At 44.8% G+C, this 18,718-nt stretch overlaps 1 protein-coding gene across 1 annotated transcript; it reads left to right on the top strand.

Moving 5' to 3' along the window:
- Positions 1-374: 374 nt before the first annotated feature.
- Positions 375-18,466, top strand: LOC120984283 (transient receptor potential cation channel subfamily M member 2-like; the record flags this gene model as incomplete). Its single annotated transcript, XM_040413325.1, has 7 exons — positions 375-396; positions 905-966; positions 7,605-7,805; positions 7,966-8,068; positions 16,730-16,851; positions 17,772-18,122; positions 18,329-18,466. Coding segments are annotated over exons 1-7 (999 nt in total), but the record flags the coding sequence as incomplete, so codon positions are not given.
- Between the last annotated feature and the right edge of the window lie 252 nt (positions 18,467-18,718).

Below are 18,718 nucleotides of genomic sequence, written 5' to 3'. Positions count from 1 at the left end.
GACTGGAAACACGGATCACGGACGCGGATGCCAAACGGTTCATTTTCCGATTTTTTCCACGGACCCATCGAAAGTCAATGGGTCCGCGGAAAAAAACGGAAAACGGAACAACGGCCGCGGATGCACACAACGGTCGTGTGCATGAGGCCTACCACTGTTGTGAAAAAAGCAGAAACAGCAGCTAGTCTGAAACTTGCTCGTCTTCTCTGTGGTGCCTGAGGAGAAAGTTCTAGAAGCTGTTAAGCCAATCACAGAGCAAATGTCTATAGAAGCCTCACAAGATTTTCACTTCACTGGCGAATCCTCACTAGATTGCTTATTCGTTAGTGTGTGAGGGAAGCGTCTTGCATCTTGCAGTGGTCAAGTCCAGGGGAATGTACAGCTATGAGATTGATGGTGAGGTGTGGTACTACATTGTCAGCAAGTCTTGATTTCTTTATGGCGTCCGGACCTCACTCGGGCCACATAAAATGATGTGATGGGCCAGATTTGGCCCACAGATCTTGAATTTGATGCATGTGCCCTAGGAATATGTTGTTATTTGTAATATTCTGTTAGAGTCCATAAATGCACTTGTAGGGATTGTAGTTACCCACTATCATTGCTCAAATCCAAAATCCAAACATATTGATTTCAGCATTAGTGTCCATGATTGTTAGTTTGTCACAAGTATAGAGAATGAGAATGTTTAGATAACTTACAGTCTGTATGTAAATAGGTCCCTATGCAGCACTTGTTCTCAAGTTTGCAGGTGGTGCATTGGTGCCTATTCACATACAGATGTAGTAGAGTTAACACACATGCTTTATGAGACATGTTATCTAAATTGAATGTGTTAAGCAAATGATGACTTCAGCCATGTTTTTAAACAGCTTGTCCAATTTTTTTCCTCATCTAATTTTAGGAGTTGCTATTAAAATTCCAATCATCTGTGTTGTGCTAGAGGGAGGACCAGGCACACTTGATGTAAGTTGCTGTAAATCATGTGCAGTTTTTGTGTCTATGCTTAAACATACTGTACTCTAATATTTGTTATTAACGTATCAGTTTTACATATGTATTTCTCTTCTGTGAATGGAAATTGATTATTGATTATGCTAATATACAGGGCTGTCTTTAAAGCGGGGCAAAAGAAACAGCTGCCCCGGGCCCAGTTGCCCCTGGGGAGCCCAAGGCAGCTGTCTCTTGAGTCCCACTGGCCACTGGAGGAACTTCCATGGGTCCATACTTTATTCACTAAGTAGCAGGACATGTAGGGCATACATAGGGGATGTCCCTGAACTTACTATTATTTCTGGGTGCCGCTCCATTGTGCCGCTGTGGACCCCGTTACATTCTCCCATGCTGTATGCTAAGTAAAAACATCAGAACACCTTGGAGGAGACATCAGCTTTTTTCTGTGGACATTCCTTCTCTCTGGCTGTAGCGCTGTCCAATCTCAGCTCAGAACGTCACAGCCAGGGAGAAAAAAAAAACTCACCTTCTCCCTGACTGTGACGTTCTGCATCACAGTCAGGGAGAAGAAACCAGAAATAATATTAACCCCTTAAGGACACGGCCATATTTCACCTTAACCAGCTCAGGACCGCCGTACGCAGGATTGCGTCCTGGCGGCGGCCCTGTTATTCTGGGTGGACGCTGTGAACATGCGCACACAGGAACCGAAGGTAAGCGAGTGGATCTGTAGCCTGCCAGCGGCGATCGCTCGCTGGCAGGCTGTAGATGCGATTTTTTAAACCCCTAAAAGGTATATTAGACACTGTTTTGATAACAGCGTCTAATATACCTGCTACTTGGTCCTCTGGTGGTCCCTTTTGCTTGGATCGACCACCAGAGGACACAGGCAGCTCTGTAATAAGTAGCACCAAACACCACTACACTACACCCCCCCTGACACTTATTAACCCCTAATCACCCCATATTAGTCTCCGTGATCACCCCCCTGTCATTGATCACCCCCCTGTAAGGCTCCATTCAGACGTCCGTATGTGTTTTGCGGATCCGATCCATGGATCCGCAAAACACATACGGACGTCTGAATGGAGCCTTACAGGGGGGTGATCATTGACATATAGCCCATATAGACTCCCTGATCACCCCCCTGTAAGGCTGGCTCCATTCAGAGGTCCGTATGTGTTTTGCGGATCACCCCATATAAACTCCCTGATCACCCCCCTATCATTGATCACCCCCCTGTCATTGATCACCCCCCTGTAAGGCTCCATTCAGACGTCCATATGTGTTTTGCGGATCCGATCCGTGGATCCGCAAAACACATACGGACCTCTGAATGGAGCCTTACAGGGGGTGATCACCCCATATAGACTCCCTGATCACCCCCCTGTCATTGATCACCCCCCTGTCATTGATCACCCCCCTGTCATTGATCACCCACCTGTAAGGCTCAATTCTAACGTCTGTATGTGTTTTGCGGATCCGATCCGTGGATCCACAAAACACATATGGACCTCTGAATGGAGCCTTACAGGGGGGTGATCAATGACAGGGGGGTGATCAATGACAGGGTGGTGATCACCCCATATAGACTCCCTGATCACCCCTCTGTCATTGATCACCCCCCTATCATTGATCACCCCCCTGTAAGGCTCCATTCAGACGTCCGTATGTGTTTTGCGTATCCGATCCGTGGATCCGCAAAACATATACGGACCTCTGAATGGAGCTTTACAGGGGGGTGATCACCCGATATAGACTCCCTGATCACCCCCCTGTCATTGATCACCCCCTTGTCATTGATCACCCACCTGTAAGGCTCCATTCAGACGTCCGTATGTGTTTTGCGGATCCGATCCGTGGATCCGCAAAACACATACGGACCTCTGAATGGAGCCTTACAGGGGGGTGATCAATGACAGGGTGTTGATCACCCCATATAGACTCCCTGATCACCCCCCTGTCATTGATCATCCCCCTGTAAGGCTCCATTCAGACGTCCGTATGTGTTTTGCGGATCCGATCCATGGATCCGTGGATCCGCAAAACACATACGGACCTCTGAATGGAGCCTTACAGGGGGGTGATCAATGACAGGGGGGTGATCAATGACAGGGTGGTGATCACCCCATATAGACTCCCTGATCACCCCCCTGTCATTGATCACCCCCCTGTAAGGCTCCATTCAGACATTTTTTGGCACAAGTTAGCGGAAATTGATATATATATATATATATATATATATATATATATATTTTTTTTTTTTTTTCTTTTCTTACAAAGTCTCATATTCCACTAACTTGTGACAAAAAATAAAATCTCACATGAACTCACCATACCCCTCACAGAATCCAAATGCGTAAAAAAATTTTGACATTTATATTCCAGACTTCTTCTCACGCTTTAGGGCCCCTAAAATGCCAGGGCAGTATAAATACCCCACATGTGACCCCATTTTGGAAAGAAGACACCTCAAGGTATTTTGTGAAGGGCATGGCGAGTTCATGTAAAATTTTATTTTTTGTCACAAGTTAGCGGAAAGGGAGACTTTGTGAGAAAAAACAAAAAAAAATCAATTTGCGCTAACTTGTGCAAAAAAAAAAAACTTATATGAACTCGCCATGCCCCTCATGGAATGCCTTGGGGTGTCTTCTTTCCAAAATAGGGTCACATGTGGGGTATTTATACTGCCCTGGCATTTTAGGGGCCCTAAAGCGTGAGAAGAAGTCTGGGATCCAAATGTCTAAAAATGCCCTCCTAAAAGGAATTTGGGCCCCTTTGCGCATCTAGGCTGCAAAAAAGTGTCACACATGTGGTATCGCCATACTCAGGAGAAGTTGGGCAATGTGTTTTGGGGTGTCATTTTACATATACCCATGCTGGGTGAGATAAATATGTCGGTCAAATGCCAACTTTGTATAAAAAAATGGGAAAAGTTTGTCTTTTGCCGAGATATTTCTCTCACCCAGCATGGGTATATGTAAAAAGACACCCCAAAACACATTGCCCAACTTCTCCTGAGTACGGCGATACCAGATGTGTGACACTTTTTTGCAGCCTAGGTGGGCAAAGGGGCCCACATTCCAAAGAGCACCTTTAGGATTTCACAGGGCATTTTTTACACATTTTGATTTCAAACTACTTCTCACGCATTAGGGCCCCTAAAATGCCAGGGCAGTATAACTACCCCACAAGTTACCCTATTTTGGAAAGAAGACACCCCAAGGTATTTCGTGATGGGCATAGTGATTTCATGGAAGTTTTTATTTTTTGTCACAAGTTAGTGGAATATGAGACTTTGTAATAAAATTTTTTTTTTTTTAAAAATCATTTTCCGCTAATTTGTGACAAAAAATAAAAAGTTCTATGAACTCACTATGCCCATCAGCGAATTACCTTAGGGTGTCTACTTTCCGAAAATGGGGTTATTTGTGGGGTTTTTCTACTGTTTGGGCATTGTAGAACCTCAGGAAACATGACAGGTGCTCAGAAAGTCAGAGCTGCTTCAAAAAGCGGAAATTCACATTTTTGTACCATAGTTTGTAAACGCTATAACTTTTACCCAAACAATTTTTTTTTTTACCCAAACATTTTCTTTTTATCAAAGACATGTAGAACAATAAATTTTGAGAAAAATGTATATATAGATGTCGTTTTTTTGGAAAAATTCATTTGAAAGTGAAAAATTTCATTTTTTTGCTAAAATTTCGGTAAATTTCGATTAATAACAAAAAAAGTAAAAATGTCAGCAGCAATACCACCAAATGAAAGCTCTATTAGTGAGAAGAAAAGGAGGTAAAATTCATTTGGGTGGTAAGTTGCATGACCGAGCAATAAACCGTGAAAGTAGTGTAGTGCAGAATTGTAAAAAGTGGTCTGGTCATTAAAGGGAACCTGTCACCAGTTTTATGGTGTCCTAACTAAGGGCAACATAAATAAGTGACTGATTCGCTTAGCAAAATGCTGGGTCACTTCCTTTAATTGACCCAGTCAATCTGCCAACATCTTGTATTGAAAAGCTCCAGCTCATAATGATGAGTCATAAATATTCATGAGCTCCTGACTCTCCCCGCACACCTGCTGCTGAATGACAGTTTGTTTCCATAGGAATCAGCAGCAGGTGGCAGGGGAGTGGCTATAGCTCTGAATTAAATATACGCTGGACTCAGTGATGTCACGCTGGACTCCAATCAGCTCATTAGCATGCGGCATCTTTGTGTGTATATTATGAGATAACCATCTGTCACACCAGTAAGTGAATACATCTAAGGTACTTTTTAGTAGTTAATGATTGTATATAATTAGTTAGATTATAATCAAATATCCACATGACAGGTTCCCTTTAAGGGTGTTTTTGCAAATCTGACCAGTGTCACTTTAAGTGGTGATAACTTTAAAACGCTTTGACTTATCCAGGCCATTCTGAGATTGTTTTTTCATCACATATTGTACTTCATGACACTGGTAAAATGAAGTAAAAAAAAAATATTTTTATTTATAAAAAAATAGCAAATTTACCAAAAATTTGTAAAAAAAATTTAAATTTCCAAGTTTCAATTTCTCTACTTCTATAATACATAGTAATACCTCCAAAAATAGTTATTACTTTACATTCCCCATATGTCTACTTCATGTTTGAATCATTTTGGGAATGATATTTTATTTTTTGGGGATGTTACAAGGCTTAGAAGTATAGAAGTAAATCTTAAAATTTTTCATAATTTTTTAAAAACTCAATTTTTAGGGACTCATTTTTTGCAGGATGAGATGATGGTTTGATTGGCACTATTTTGGGGTGCATATGACTTTTTGATCGCTTGCTATTACACTTTTTGTGATGTAAGGTGACAAAAAAATTGTTTATTTAGCACAGTTTTTATTTTTTATTTTTTACTGTGTTCATCTGAGGGGTTAGGTAATGTGATATTTTTATAGAGCCGGTCAATACGGATACGGCGATACCTAATATGTATACTTTTTTTAAATTTATGTAAGTTTTACACAATAACACCTTTTTTAAAACAAAATAATGTTTTAGTGTCTCCATATTCTGAGCCATATTTTTTTTTTTTTTTGGGCGATTGTCTCAGGTAGGGGCTCATTTTTTGCGGGATGAGGTGACGGTTAGATTGGTACTATTTTGGTGGGCAAAAGCCTTTTTGATCCCTTGCTGTTGTACTTTTTGTGATGTAAGGTGACAAAAAAATGGTTTATTTAGCACAGTTTTTATTTTTTTTATTATTATTTTTTTATGGTGTTCATCTGAGGGGTTAGGCCATGTGATATGTTTATAGAGCCGGACACGGCGATACCTAATATGTATAATTTTTTTCCCCCTAGTTTTTACCATTTTTTTTAACTTTATTTGGGGATAATGACTTTTTTGTTTATTTTTACTTGAAACTTTAAATTTTTTGGGGGGAAAACTTTTTTTTTCCAACTTTTTTTCACTTTATTTTTTGTCCCACTTTGGGACTTGAACTTTTGGGGGTCTAATCCTTTACAATGCATTCCAATACTTCTGTATTGGAATGCATTGGCTGTATGAGTAATACTGTGTGTATTACTCATTCAGCTTCCGGCCTGTGAGATCCAGGAGGCTGGATCTCACAGGCTCGTCACCGGAAGGCATCGCAATGCCTTCCTTAGGCATCGCGCTGTCTTCCATGCCTTCGGGTACCCCCTACAGCCGCATGGAGACCCGATGGCACCGCCAATCGCCGCCGCAAACCGCAGGTCTGAATTGACCTGCGGTTTGCAGCGATCGCCCACATGGGGGGGGTTACGGGACCCCCCCGCGCATTTAGCCAAGGTGCCTGCTCAATGATTTGAGCAGGCACCGGGTTCCGGTCACCGCCCGCCGAGCGGCAGTGATCGTAAATACACAACATAGGACATAGCGGTACGCCCTGTGTCCTTAAAGGGGTTATCCCATCTTAATGATCACTGTTAAATCAGTTAATGATTTGACAGTGATCATTTTTGTAAATATACTTGATTAACAAATTCCCTTCGTTTAGGATAAAATTAATTCCCACTTACCTCATTGTTGTGACTCGGTCTCCCCTGGTTACGGCCACCGCTCTTCTCCAGAATCCCGATAGTCGCGCTTGCTCAGAAGACTCCTTCTTTTCTCCCGGCCGGGCTGCTCGCTGTCCTGAACGCGCACGCTGCCGCGCATGCGCGACGGTGACTTCTTCCCGGCCAGAATAGTACAGAGCTGCGAACGCGCACGCCGGCTCTGTACTATACTGGCCAGAAATAAGTCACATAGCGCATGCGCGGCAGCGTGCGCATTCAGTCCAGCGTGCGGCCCGTTCAGGAGAAGACTTCAATCAAGATGAAGCCTGCCCCCAGCCAGAATCCAGGAAGTGAACGGCGCGGTGGCAGCAGGTAAGTATGAAAAGGCGAAGTGGGATAAGCCCTTTAAGTACCAGGACATCAGGGCGTACCGGTACGCCCTGTATCCTGAAGAGGGTAAGTGCAGGGACATCCCCCATGTATGCCCTACATGTCCTGCTATTTAGTTAAAGTATGGACCAATGAATGCGGCAGCGGCACTTGTGTTCTCCCTCTTGCCAAGGGACGTCCAATCAATATTAAAGATGGCCCTGCTAATATATATTTAATTTCTATTGTTTTCTTTTCAGACAATCTACAATGCTATCTGCAACAACACTCCATGTGTCATTGTAGAGGGATCTGGAAGAGTAGCTGATGTCATTGCTCAAGTTGCACAACTTCCTATTTCAAAAATCACAATCTCTTTGGTCCAGGAAAAACTACACACTCTTTTCCATGACACCTTTGATACATTTACTGAACATATGATTGTTGAATGGACAAAAAAGGTATGCTAAAATATAATTATTATTTTAATAACAAAAATATAAAAGATTAGCAATAATGAGTTCATGTGTGTATGTCGACCAACATGCATTAATGTATGTGGATGGTGATTATACTTATTATAATTATTTATTACTTATTTTCTTCTTTTTTCAATACCAGATACAAGACATTATGAGGCACAGCCAGTTACTTACCATATTTCAAGCAGACAAGGACGACCAGCAAGACATTGATGTAGCTATTCTTCAGGCTTTGCTAAAAGGCAATAATTTTATCTTGTCTTCCTTATTTTGGTCCCCCTTGATGACAACACTGGCTTAGTATTTTTACTAATGCATACTCTCTTTCTCTAAAGAACTGTATAATAACCTAACTAGATATAATTCAGATCACTGAAATACATACAGTATTCAGTGATGGTCTATTACATACTGGGGGGCAGCCTTAGTCCTGGGGGGCAAATCCAGTCAAGTGGCCCATTTTAGCCCCGCCCATTCTTAAAAGCCCCTCCTATATATAATAGGTCACTCCCAACAAACACTGTACAGCTGACATTCTATTGTTGAGGCCTGTCTCTACACATCATACGGAGAGGGGAGGGTCTGTCCTGGCTGCACTGCCTGCTTCACATTATACAATAAACAGCAGGCTACAGCCAGGAAGCTCCTCCCTCCCCAGATCCTGCTCAAGGCTTGTGGTTCCCCCCACCATCTGCCACCTGCCCGTGGCCTGCTGCCCCCTTTCGCCATCCTCACCCAGCTCTGAATCCTCTTTATGCAAATGGCAGGGGGAGGAGCCAGAGCATCTCCTCTCCTACATAGCGCCACATACCTCTTACATCATATGATGTCACCTTTGTTGTAGACGTTCTCTTTCTTTATCTTCTCCATTCAGACCAGACCGCCATGATGATTTTACTGCCATCTCCCGTCTCTGCAGAGATTGAGAAACAGACATTAGTTTCCCACATTTCCATTATCTTCACATCTTCTGAACACCCTTTCCTGCCACCCCCAATACTTTACTGTAGAAACAGTCCCCCTGGAAATACTACTACCATACAGATAGTGCCCCCAATACTATACTGCAGAAACAGTCCCCTGGAAATACTGCTACCACACAGATAGTGCCCCAATACTGTGCCCTCTATGCCCCCAATACTATACTGCAGAAACAGTCCCCCTGGAAAAACTACTACCACACAGATAGTGCCCCCTTAAACAATTATTGGCACACAGTGCTATAAAAAATAACTGCACCCAGACACTAATAGTATAAAGATAATGTCCCCCAAAAATAATTGTGCTAAGCTGATACTGTGCCAGGGTGCCCCCAAAGTAACAGTGCTCCCCAAAATCCCACCAATAGAAATAATTCTCTGCTAGGGATGAGCGAACCCGAACTGTATTCGTACCGAATTTTGGGGTGTCCGTGACACGGACCCGAACCCGAACACTTTCGTAAAAGTCTGGGTTCGGTGTTCGTCGCTTTCTTGGCGCTTTTTGAAAGGCTGCAAAGCAGCCAATCAACAAGCGTCATACTACTTGCCCCAATAGGCCATCCCAGCCATGCCTACTATTGGCATGGCTGTGATTGGCCAGTGCAGCATGTGACCCAGCCTCTATTTAAGCTGGAGTCACGTAGCGCCGCACGTCACTCTGCTCTGATCAGTGTAGGGAGAGGTTGCAGCTGCTGTTAGGGCGAGATTAGGCAGTGATTAACTCAGCAAAAACACTTAATTCAGTGATCGATCTACAGCTGTGGATCATTGAACTGCTGCTATTTAATTGCTCACTGTTTTTAGGCTGCCCAGAGCGTTTTTATGTCACTTTTTTCTTGGGTGATCGGCGGCCATTTTGTGTCTTGTGGTGCGCCAGCACAAGCTGCCACAAAGTCCATTTAACCATCAATAGTGTGGTTATTTTTTTGCTATATCCTACATCAGGGGCTTGGCTGTGCTTGCTATTTTATTGAGGGGTGAAATATACAATTGCCAAAATAGCAGTACCCTAAATCTGGTGTTTCAGCTGTGGCAAGCCAATTGTAATACTGTCTGCTGTCTGGCAAAGGATATATTTTTGTTCTGGGTTGAAATACAATTCCCAAGTTAGCAATTCCCTAAAACAGTGGTTTCTGCTGTATCAGGCCAAGTTTAAATCGATCCATAAAAGGGTATATTAGATTTAAGGTGCGGATAGTGTCATCCTCAATAACTTCACACGCTACCGTGCATTTCCAAGTTTAATTCTGTCCGTAAACGTATACCTGTCATCCAGGGCCTAAATACTAGGCCTACAATTTATATTCAACTAAATCTGTCATTATTGCTGTGCCTGTATTAGTGTAATACGGTACCTAAATAGATAGCCAGATAGTGTTAGGTGTCTGTAAAAAAAGGCCTGAATTTGAATTCAATACATTGGGCCAAATAATTTTTTTATTATTGTGGTGAACAGTAAAAATGAGGAAAACATCTAGTAAGGGACGCGGACATGGTCGTGGTGGTGTTAGTGGACCCTCTGGTGCTGGGAGAGGACGTGGCCGTTCTGCCACAGCCACATGTCGCAGTGAACCAACTACCTCAGGTCCCAGTAGCCGCCAGAATTTACAGCGATATTTTGTGGAGCCCAATGCCGTTCTAAGGATGGTAAGGCCTGAGCAGGTACAGGCATTAGTCAATTGGGTGGCCTACAGTGGATCCAGCACGTTCACATTATCTCCCACCCAGTCTTCTGCAGAAAGCGCAAAGATGGCGCCTGAAAACCAAGCCCATCAGTCTGTCACATCACCCCCATGCATATCAGGGAAACTGTCTGAGCCTCAAGTTATGCAGCAGTCTCTTATGCTGTTTGAAGACTCTGCTGGCAGGGTTTCCCAAGGGCATCCACCTAGCCCTTCCCCAGCGGTGGAAGACATAGAATGCACTGACGCACAACCACTTATGTTTCCTGATGATGAGGACATGGGAATACCACCTCAGCACGTCTCTGATGATGACGAAACACAGGTGCCAACTGCTGCGTCTTTCTGCAGTGTGCAGACTGAACAGGAGGTCAGGGAGGAAGACTGGGTGGAAGACGATGCAGGGAACGATGAGGTCCTAGACCCCACATGGAATGAAGGTCGTGCCACTGACTTTCACAGTTCGGAGGAAGAGGCAGTGGTGAGACCGAGTCAACAGCGTAGCAAAAGAGGGAGCAGTGGGCAAAAGCAGAACACCCGCCGCCAAGAGACTCCGCCTGCTACTGACCGCCGCCATCTGGGACCGAGCACTTCAAAGGCAGCTTTAAGGAGTTCCCTGGCATGGCACTTCTTCAAACAATGTGCTGACGACAAGACCCGAGTGGTTTGCACGCTGTGCCATCAGAGCCTGAAGCGAGGCATTAACGTTCTGAACCTTAGCACAACCTGCATGACCAGGCACCTGCATGCAAAGCATGAACTGCAGTGGAGTAAACACCTTAAAAACAAGGAACTCACTCAGGCTCCCCCTTCTACCTCTTCTGCTGCTGCCGCCGCCTCGGCCTCTTCCTCCGCCTCTGGAGGAACGTTGGCACCTGCCGCCCAGCAAACAGAGGATGTACCACCAACACCAGCACCTCCGTCACCAAGCATCTCAACCATGTCACACGGCAGCGTTCAGCTCTTAATCTCACAAACATTTGAGAGAAAGCGTAAATTCCCACCTAGCCACCCTTGATCCCTGGCCCTGAATGCCAGCATTTCTAAACTACTGGCCTATGAAATGCTGTCATTCAGGCTGGTGGACACAGACAGATTCAAACAGCTCATGTCGCTTGCTGTCCCACAGTATGTTGTTCCCAGCCGCCACTACTTCTCCAAGAGAGCCGTGCCTTCCCTGCACAACCAAGTATCCGATAAAATCAAGTGTGCACTGCACAACGCCATCTGTGGCAAGGTCCACCTAACCACAGATACGTGGACCAGTAAGCACGGCCAGGGACGCTATATCTCCCTAACTGCACACTGGGTAAATGTAGTGGCGGCTGGGCAACATTCTTTGCCTCCTGTTGCCTCCTCCTCCTACTCGGCTTCCTCCTCCTCTTCTTCCACCTGCTCATCCAGTCATCCACACACCTTCACCACCAACTTCAGCACAGCCCGAGGTAAAGGTCAGCAGGCCATTCTGAAACTCATATGTTTGGGGGACAGGCCCCACACCGCACAGGAGTTGTGGCGGGGTATAGAACAACAGACCGACGAGTGGTTGCGGCCGGTGAGCAACCACTGCTGAGGTTGCTGAGTTGGCCCAGGAGGAGGAGGAGGAGGAAGAGGGGTCATTTTTAGCACTTTCAGGCCAGTCTCTTAGAAGTGACTCAGAGGGAGGTTTTTTGCAACAGCAGAGGCCAGGTACAAATGTGGCCAGACAGGGCCCACTACTGGAGGACGAGGAGGACGAGGATGAGGAGGAGGTGGAGGAGGATGAGGATGAAGCATGTTCACAGCGGGGTGGCACCCAACGCAGCTCGGGCCCATCACTGGTGCGTGGCTGGGGGGAAACGCAGGACGATGACGATACGCCTCCCACAGAGGACAGCTTGTCCTTACCTCTGGGCAGCCTGGCACACATGAGCGACTACATGCTGCAGTGCCTGCGCAATGACAGCAGAGTTGCCCACATTTTAACATGTGCGGACTACTGGGTTGCCACCCTGCTGGATCCCCGGTACAAAGACAATGTGCCCACCTTACTTCCTGCACTGGAACGTGATAGGAAGATGCGCGAGTACAAGCGCACGTTGGTAGACGTGCTACTGAGAGCATTCCCAAATGTCACAGGGGAACAAGTGGAAGCCCAAGGCAAAGGCAGAGGAGGAGCAAGAGGTCGCCAACGCAGCTGTGTCACGGCCAGCTCCTCTGAGGGCAGGGTTAGCATGGCAGAGATGTGGAAAAGTATTGTCAACACGCCACAGCTAACTGCACCACCACCTGATACGGCACGTGTTAGCAGGAGGCAACATTTCACTAACATGGTGGAACAGTATGTGTGCACACCCCTCCACGTACTGACTGATGGTTCGGCCCCATTCAACTTCTGGGTCTCCAAATTGTCCACGTGGCCAGAGCTAGCCTTTTATGCCTTGGAGGTGCCGTTTTGTCTGAACGTGTATTCAGCACGGCAGGGGGCGTCATTACAGACAAACGCAGCCGCCTGTCTACAGCCAATGTGGACAAGCTGACGTTCATAAAAATGAACCAGGCATGGATCCCACAGGACCTGTCCATCCCTTGTGCAGATTAGACATTAACTACCTCCCCTTAACAATATATTCTTGTACTCCAGGGCACTTCCTCATTTAATCCTATTTTTATTTTCATTTTACCATTATATTGCGGGGCAACCCAAAGTTGAATGAACCTCTCCTCTGTCTGGGTGCCGGGGCCTAAAAATATCTGACAGTGGCCTGTTCCACTGTTGGGTGACATGAAGCATGATTCTCTGCTATGGGACCTCTCTCCTCTTTCTGGGTGCCGGGGCCTAAATATCTGACAATGGACTGTTCCAGTTTTGGCTGACGTGAAGCCTGATTCTCTGCTATGACATGAAGACTGATTCTCTGCTGACATGAAGCCTGATTCTCTGCTATGGGACCTCTCTCCAATTGATATTGGTTAATTTTTATTTATTTTATTTTAATTTTAATTCATTTCCCTTTCCCTATTTGTTTGCAGGGGATTTAACTACATTTTGCTGCCTTTTGCAGCCCTCTATCCCTTTCCTGGGCTGTTTTACAGCCTTTTTAGTGCCGAAAAGTTCGGGTCCCCATTGACTTCAATGGGGTTCGGGTTCGGGACGAAGTTCCTGTCGGGTTCGGATCCCGAACCCGAACATTTCCGGGAAGTTCGGCCGAACTTCTCGAACCCGAACATCTAGGTGTTCGCTCAACTCTATTCTCTGCCAGAGCACACTTACACTGCGTGCAGAATTATTAGGCAAATGAGTATTTTGACCACATCATCCTCTTTATGCATGTTGTCTTACTCCAAGCTGTATAGGCTCGAAAGCCTACTACCAATTAAGCATATTAGGTGATGTGCATCTCTGTAATGAGAAGGGGTGTGGTCTAATGACATCAACACCCTATATTAGGTGTGCATAATTATTAGGCAACTTCCTTTCCTTTGGCAAAATGGGTCAAAAGAAGGACTTGACAGGCTCAGAAAAGTCAAAAATAGTGAGATATCTTGCAGAGGGATGCAGCACTTTTAAAATTGCAAAGCTTCTGAAGCGTGATCATCGAACAATCAAGCGTTTCATTCAAAATAGTCAACAGGGTCGCAAGAAGCATGTGGAAAAACCAAGGCGCAAAATAACTGCCCATGAACTGAGAAAAGTCAAGCGTGCAGCTGCCAAGATGCCACTTGCCACCAGTTTGGCCATATTTCAGAGCTGCAACATCACTGGAATGCCCAAAAGCACAAGGTGTGCAATACTGAGAGACATGGCCAAGGTAAGAAAGGCTGAAAGACGACCACCACTGAACAAGACACACAAGCTGAAACGTCAAGACTGGGCCAAGAAATATCTCAAGACTGATTTTTCTAAGGTTTTATGGACTGATGAAATGAGAGTGAGTCTTGATGGGCCAGATGGATGGGCCCGTGGCTGGATTGGTAAAGGGCAGAGAGCTCCAGTCCGACTCAGACGCCAGCAAGGTGGAGGTGGAGTACTGGTTTGGGCTGGTATCATCAAAGATGAGCTTGTGGGGCCTTTTCGGGTTGAGGATGGAGTCAAGCTCAACTCCCAGTCCTACTGCCAGTTTCTGGAAGACACCTTCTTTAAGCAGTGGTACAGGAAGAAGTCTGCATCCTTCAAGAAAAACATGATTTTCATGCAGGGCAATGCTCCATCACACGCGTCCAAGTAGTCCACAGCGTGGCTGGCAAGAAAGGGTATAAAAGAAGAAAATCTAATGACATGGCCTCCTTGTTCACCTGATCTGAACCCCATTGAGAACCTGTGGTCCATCATCAAATGTGAGATTTATAAGGAGGGAAAACAGTACACCTCTCTGAACAGTGTCTGGGAGGCTGTGGTTGCTGCTGCACGCAATGTTGATGGTGAACAGATCAAAACACTGACAGAATCCATGGATGGCAGGCTTTTGAGTGTCCTTGCAAAGAAAGGTGGCTATATTGGTCACTGATTTGTTTTTGTTTTGTTTTTGAATGTCAGAAATGTATATTTGTGAATGTTGAGATGTTATATTGGTTTCACTGGTAAAAATAAATAATTGAAATGGGTATATATTTGTTTTTTGTTAAGTTGCCTAATAATTATGCACAGTAATAGTCACCTGCACACACAGATATCCCCCTAAAATAGCTAAAACTAAAAACAAACTAAAAACTACTTCCAAAAATATTCAGCTTTGATATTAATGAGTTTTTTGGGTTCATTGAGAACATGGTTGTTGTTCAATAATAAAATTAATCCTCAAAAATACAACTTGCCTAATAATTCTGCACTCCCTGTAGTAGTAATAATGTCCCTATAGTGCCCTAGTAATCATGTTCCTCATAGCCCCCAGTAGTAGTAAAGCTCCCCATAATACCCCCTAATAGTACTAATTCTCCCTATAATATGACAGTACGCTTAGTCCCCGCAGTTGAGCTAATGTCCCCATAATGTATGCCAGTATAAAATACCCCTATATAGTGCCCCAGTAAATGCCCTCATAGTGCTCCTCTCCCCCTTCCCCATAGTGACCCCCATAATATGCCAGAAAAAAAATGCCCCTTCTTAGTGCCCCCACCATATGCCCCAATAGTGCTCCTTTCCCCCACAATGTGCCAGTAAAATATGCCCCATAGTGCCGCTCTCCCCTATAGTGCCTCCCATTATGTGCCAGTAAAAATGTCCCCTTAGTGCCACCAAATGCCATAGTGCCCCCCATAATGTGCAAATACAAAAGGGCCCTTTAGAGCCCCCACTTCCCCATAGTGCCCCCAAATAATGCCCCTATAGTAACACCAGATGCCCCATAGTGCCGCTCTCCTCTATAGTGCCCCCATAATGTGCCAATAATTTAAAAAAAAAACTTTAGAGCCCCCAGATACCCCCATAGTGCTCCTCTCCCCCATGGTGCCCCCCATAATGTTCCAGTAAGAAATGCCCCCATAGTGCCCCCCCATAGTGCCAGCTCCCCCCCCATAGTGCCAGCTCCCCCCCTATAGTGCCAGCTCCCCCTATAGTGCCAGCTCCCCCTATAGTGCCAGCTCCCTCATAGTGCCAGCTCCCTCATAGCCATAGTGACAGCTCCTCCCATAGTGCCAGCTCCCCCCATAGTGCCAGCTCCCTCATAGCCATAATGCCAGCTCCCCCCATAGTGCCAGCTCCCCCCATAGTGCCAGCTCCCCCCCATAGTGCCAGCTCCCCAGCATAGCCATAGTGACAGCTCCCCCCGCAAAGAAAAACAAAACACTAATACTTACCTCCATCAGCAGTGATGTGATGCAGGCGTCTTCCGGCCTGTGTCCCTGCGGTGTGCTGCCCGGCTCAGGCTGCACGATGATAATGACGTCATTGCTCTGCCTGAGCCGGCCTCTGATAGGCTGCAAACATTAGTGCCTGCGGCCTATCAGAAGAACAGGGGAGAGACACTCCTCTCCCTCCCCTGCCCCACAGCACAGCCATCTGTATCGCTGTCCTGAGGCAATACAGAAGAATATGGAGATGAGCGCTTCCACAATGGAAGCGCTGATCTCCTACTGCCCGCCGCAATTACATCCAGGGCCGCGCCGCCTGTGGTGATCGGCGGTGCGGCCCTGAGGAATAAAAAAAATTTTTTTTAGGGCGGCCTGGGGGGCAATTGCCTCCCTGTCCCCCGGCCCAGCCCGCCCCTGCATACTGCATTCATTACTTTTTAGCTTATTTTCTAAAATTCTTTTTTTTCTGTAGCATCACTAAGTCATGACCAACAAGGACATGGAGACTGGGACCATCAATTAAAGCTGGCAGTGGCATGGAACAGAGTTGACATTGCAAGAAGTGAAATTTTCACAGATGATCATCAATGGAAGGTATGAGACGCAATGAAAAAACATTTTTCATTTTCAAGATCTCAATATAAATATAGTGACATGCTGTTAGGTGTTCTGTTAAAGGGGTTATGAAAAAAAAAAATATAGCACTGAAAATCTGATGGGCAGCAATATATAACTAAGTTAAGCAAGTTTTATGCAAAAATAATATATATATATTTCCTCATTTCCCTGGTTCTTTTCCTTCCCTTTGTTTACATGCAATAAAAACAACCTCTGCCCCTCCCCCTGCTCTGCTAAGGGAGTGGATACAAGAGCTGCTCTGAGTGACATGTGTGCCTGCTGGGAGAATCAGCAGCATGTTGTATGTGTAGGACTACAAGTCCAAGCTGTATAATGACACTGCTAAGGGAGTGGATACAAGAGCTGCCCTGAGTGCTGGGAGAATCAACAGCAACTTGTAAGTGTAAAACTACAAGTCCCACCTGTATAATGACACTGCTAATACACACAGGATCTTCCCCCTACCTTCTTGTGCAATGCTCTCTCTAGTCTGTCAGATCCTGTGTCCAGAATTGTCACTGCTGCAGCTACCCAGTCTGTGCAGCTGAAGGGTTTAAGAATCCTAGGAGAGAGCAGACGGCAGTGAAGGGGGGTGGTGGCCAGCACAGTGACGTCTCGTTTACAGGCTTGTAAACGACCTTTATCAGAGCAGGTAGAGAAGCTGACATCACAGGTCATGTGACCCTCAGTGAAATCTGAGACACCAGCCACTGGAGATAAAGTGAGTTAATTGGAAAGCTGTTACATTTGCTTAGTTAGGAACATAGAAAGAACAAAAAGAATAATAACTCGGATAGCCCCTTTAACATTAAAATTTGTAGATAAGGCAGTAGGTTAATTACTTATGTCAGGTTATTTTTTTTTTTTCCAGTAGTAACTTTTTTTGTGCTTTACAGCCCTCTGATCTTCATCCAGTCATGACAGCTGCGTTGATTGGCAATAAACCTGCGTTTGTAAAGCTGTTTCTGGAGCATGGTGTGCGTCTTGAAGAATATGCTACACAGGAAAATCTAATTCATCTGTACAACAACACAGACCCTTCCTGTTTATTCCATAGTAAACTGGCAAAAGTTATTGAGGATGAAAGGTTTCGCTTAGAATTCCTGAAGTCATCAAAACTTTGTCTTTACCATGTGTCTCAAGTTCTGCGAGAGCTCTTAGGTGACTTCACAAAACACCTTTATCCAAAGCCCAAGAGTATAGAACGACCAAGACTTTGTTTAGCAGTCCCACACATCAAAATAAATGTAGGTCGTTATTATATTTTTATTATTGTTGTTATTATTATTATTATTAGGATGTTTTTATTTAACTGTTTGTATGCCACTTCTTTTTCTGGAGTTGTCTATTATGTTGTTTCTTATTAACTAAAACAATCTCAAGTTTTACAATCTATTTTGAGATGATGACAAATTGATTGTGTGCCTAAATGTGTTTTTCTCCTTTATTCCAGGTACAAAAAGTCACCCTTCGTTCTTTCCACAAAAAATCTCAAGGAAAATCATCCTGTACAATGGATCCAGTGAGGGATCTTCTCATATGGGCTATTGTACAAAATCGTAAGGAACTTGGAGAAATCATATGGTTCCAGGTGAGAGAAGAATTGCCAAGACAAAAGTTATGAGTGTAGGCTATAATTTGAAATTCCTCTAATTTTAAATAATCTAAGATTTCGTTCATACAGTTTGAGTGAACAAAGTATATTGTAGGCATCTACTGAATATGGCATAAATTACTAATCTCAGGTCCTGCCTCTGGGACCTCAGTTGATTGCAAAGGACGACCTTGTAACCTCCAGTTGTCCATTCACTTTTACCATGGAAGTGAATGGAGAGGTTCCATA

This window comes from Bufo bufo, unplaced genomic scaffold (assembly GCF_905171765.1).
Source record: "Bufo bufo unplaced genomic scaffold, aBufBuf1.1, whole genome shotgun sequence".
In the NCBI taxonomy this organism is placed as follows: domain Eukaryota; kingdom Metazoa; phylum Chordata; class Amphibia; order Anura; family Bufonidae; genus Bufo; species Bufo bufo.
The sequence above is the reverse complement of the archived record's forward strand: the minus strand, read 5'-3'. Positions and strand labels throughout refer to the sequence as shown.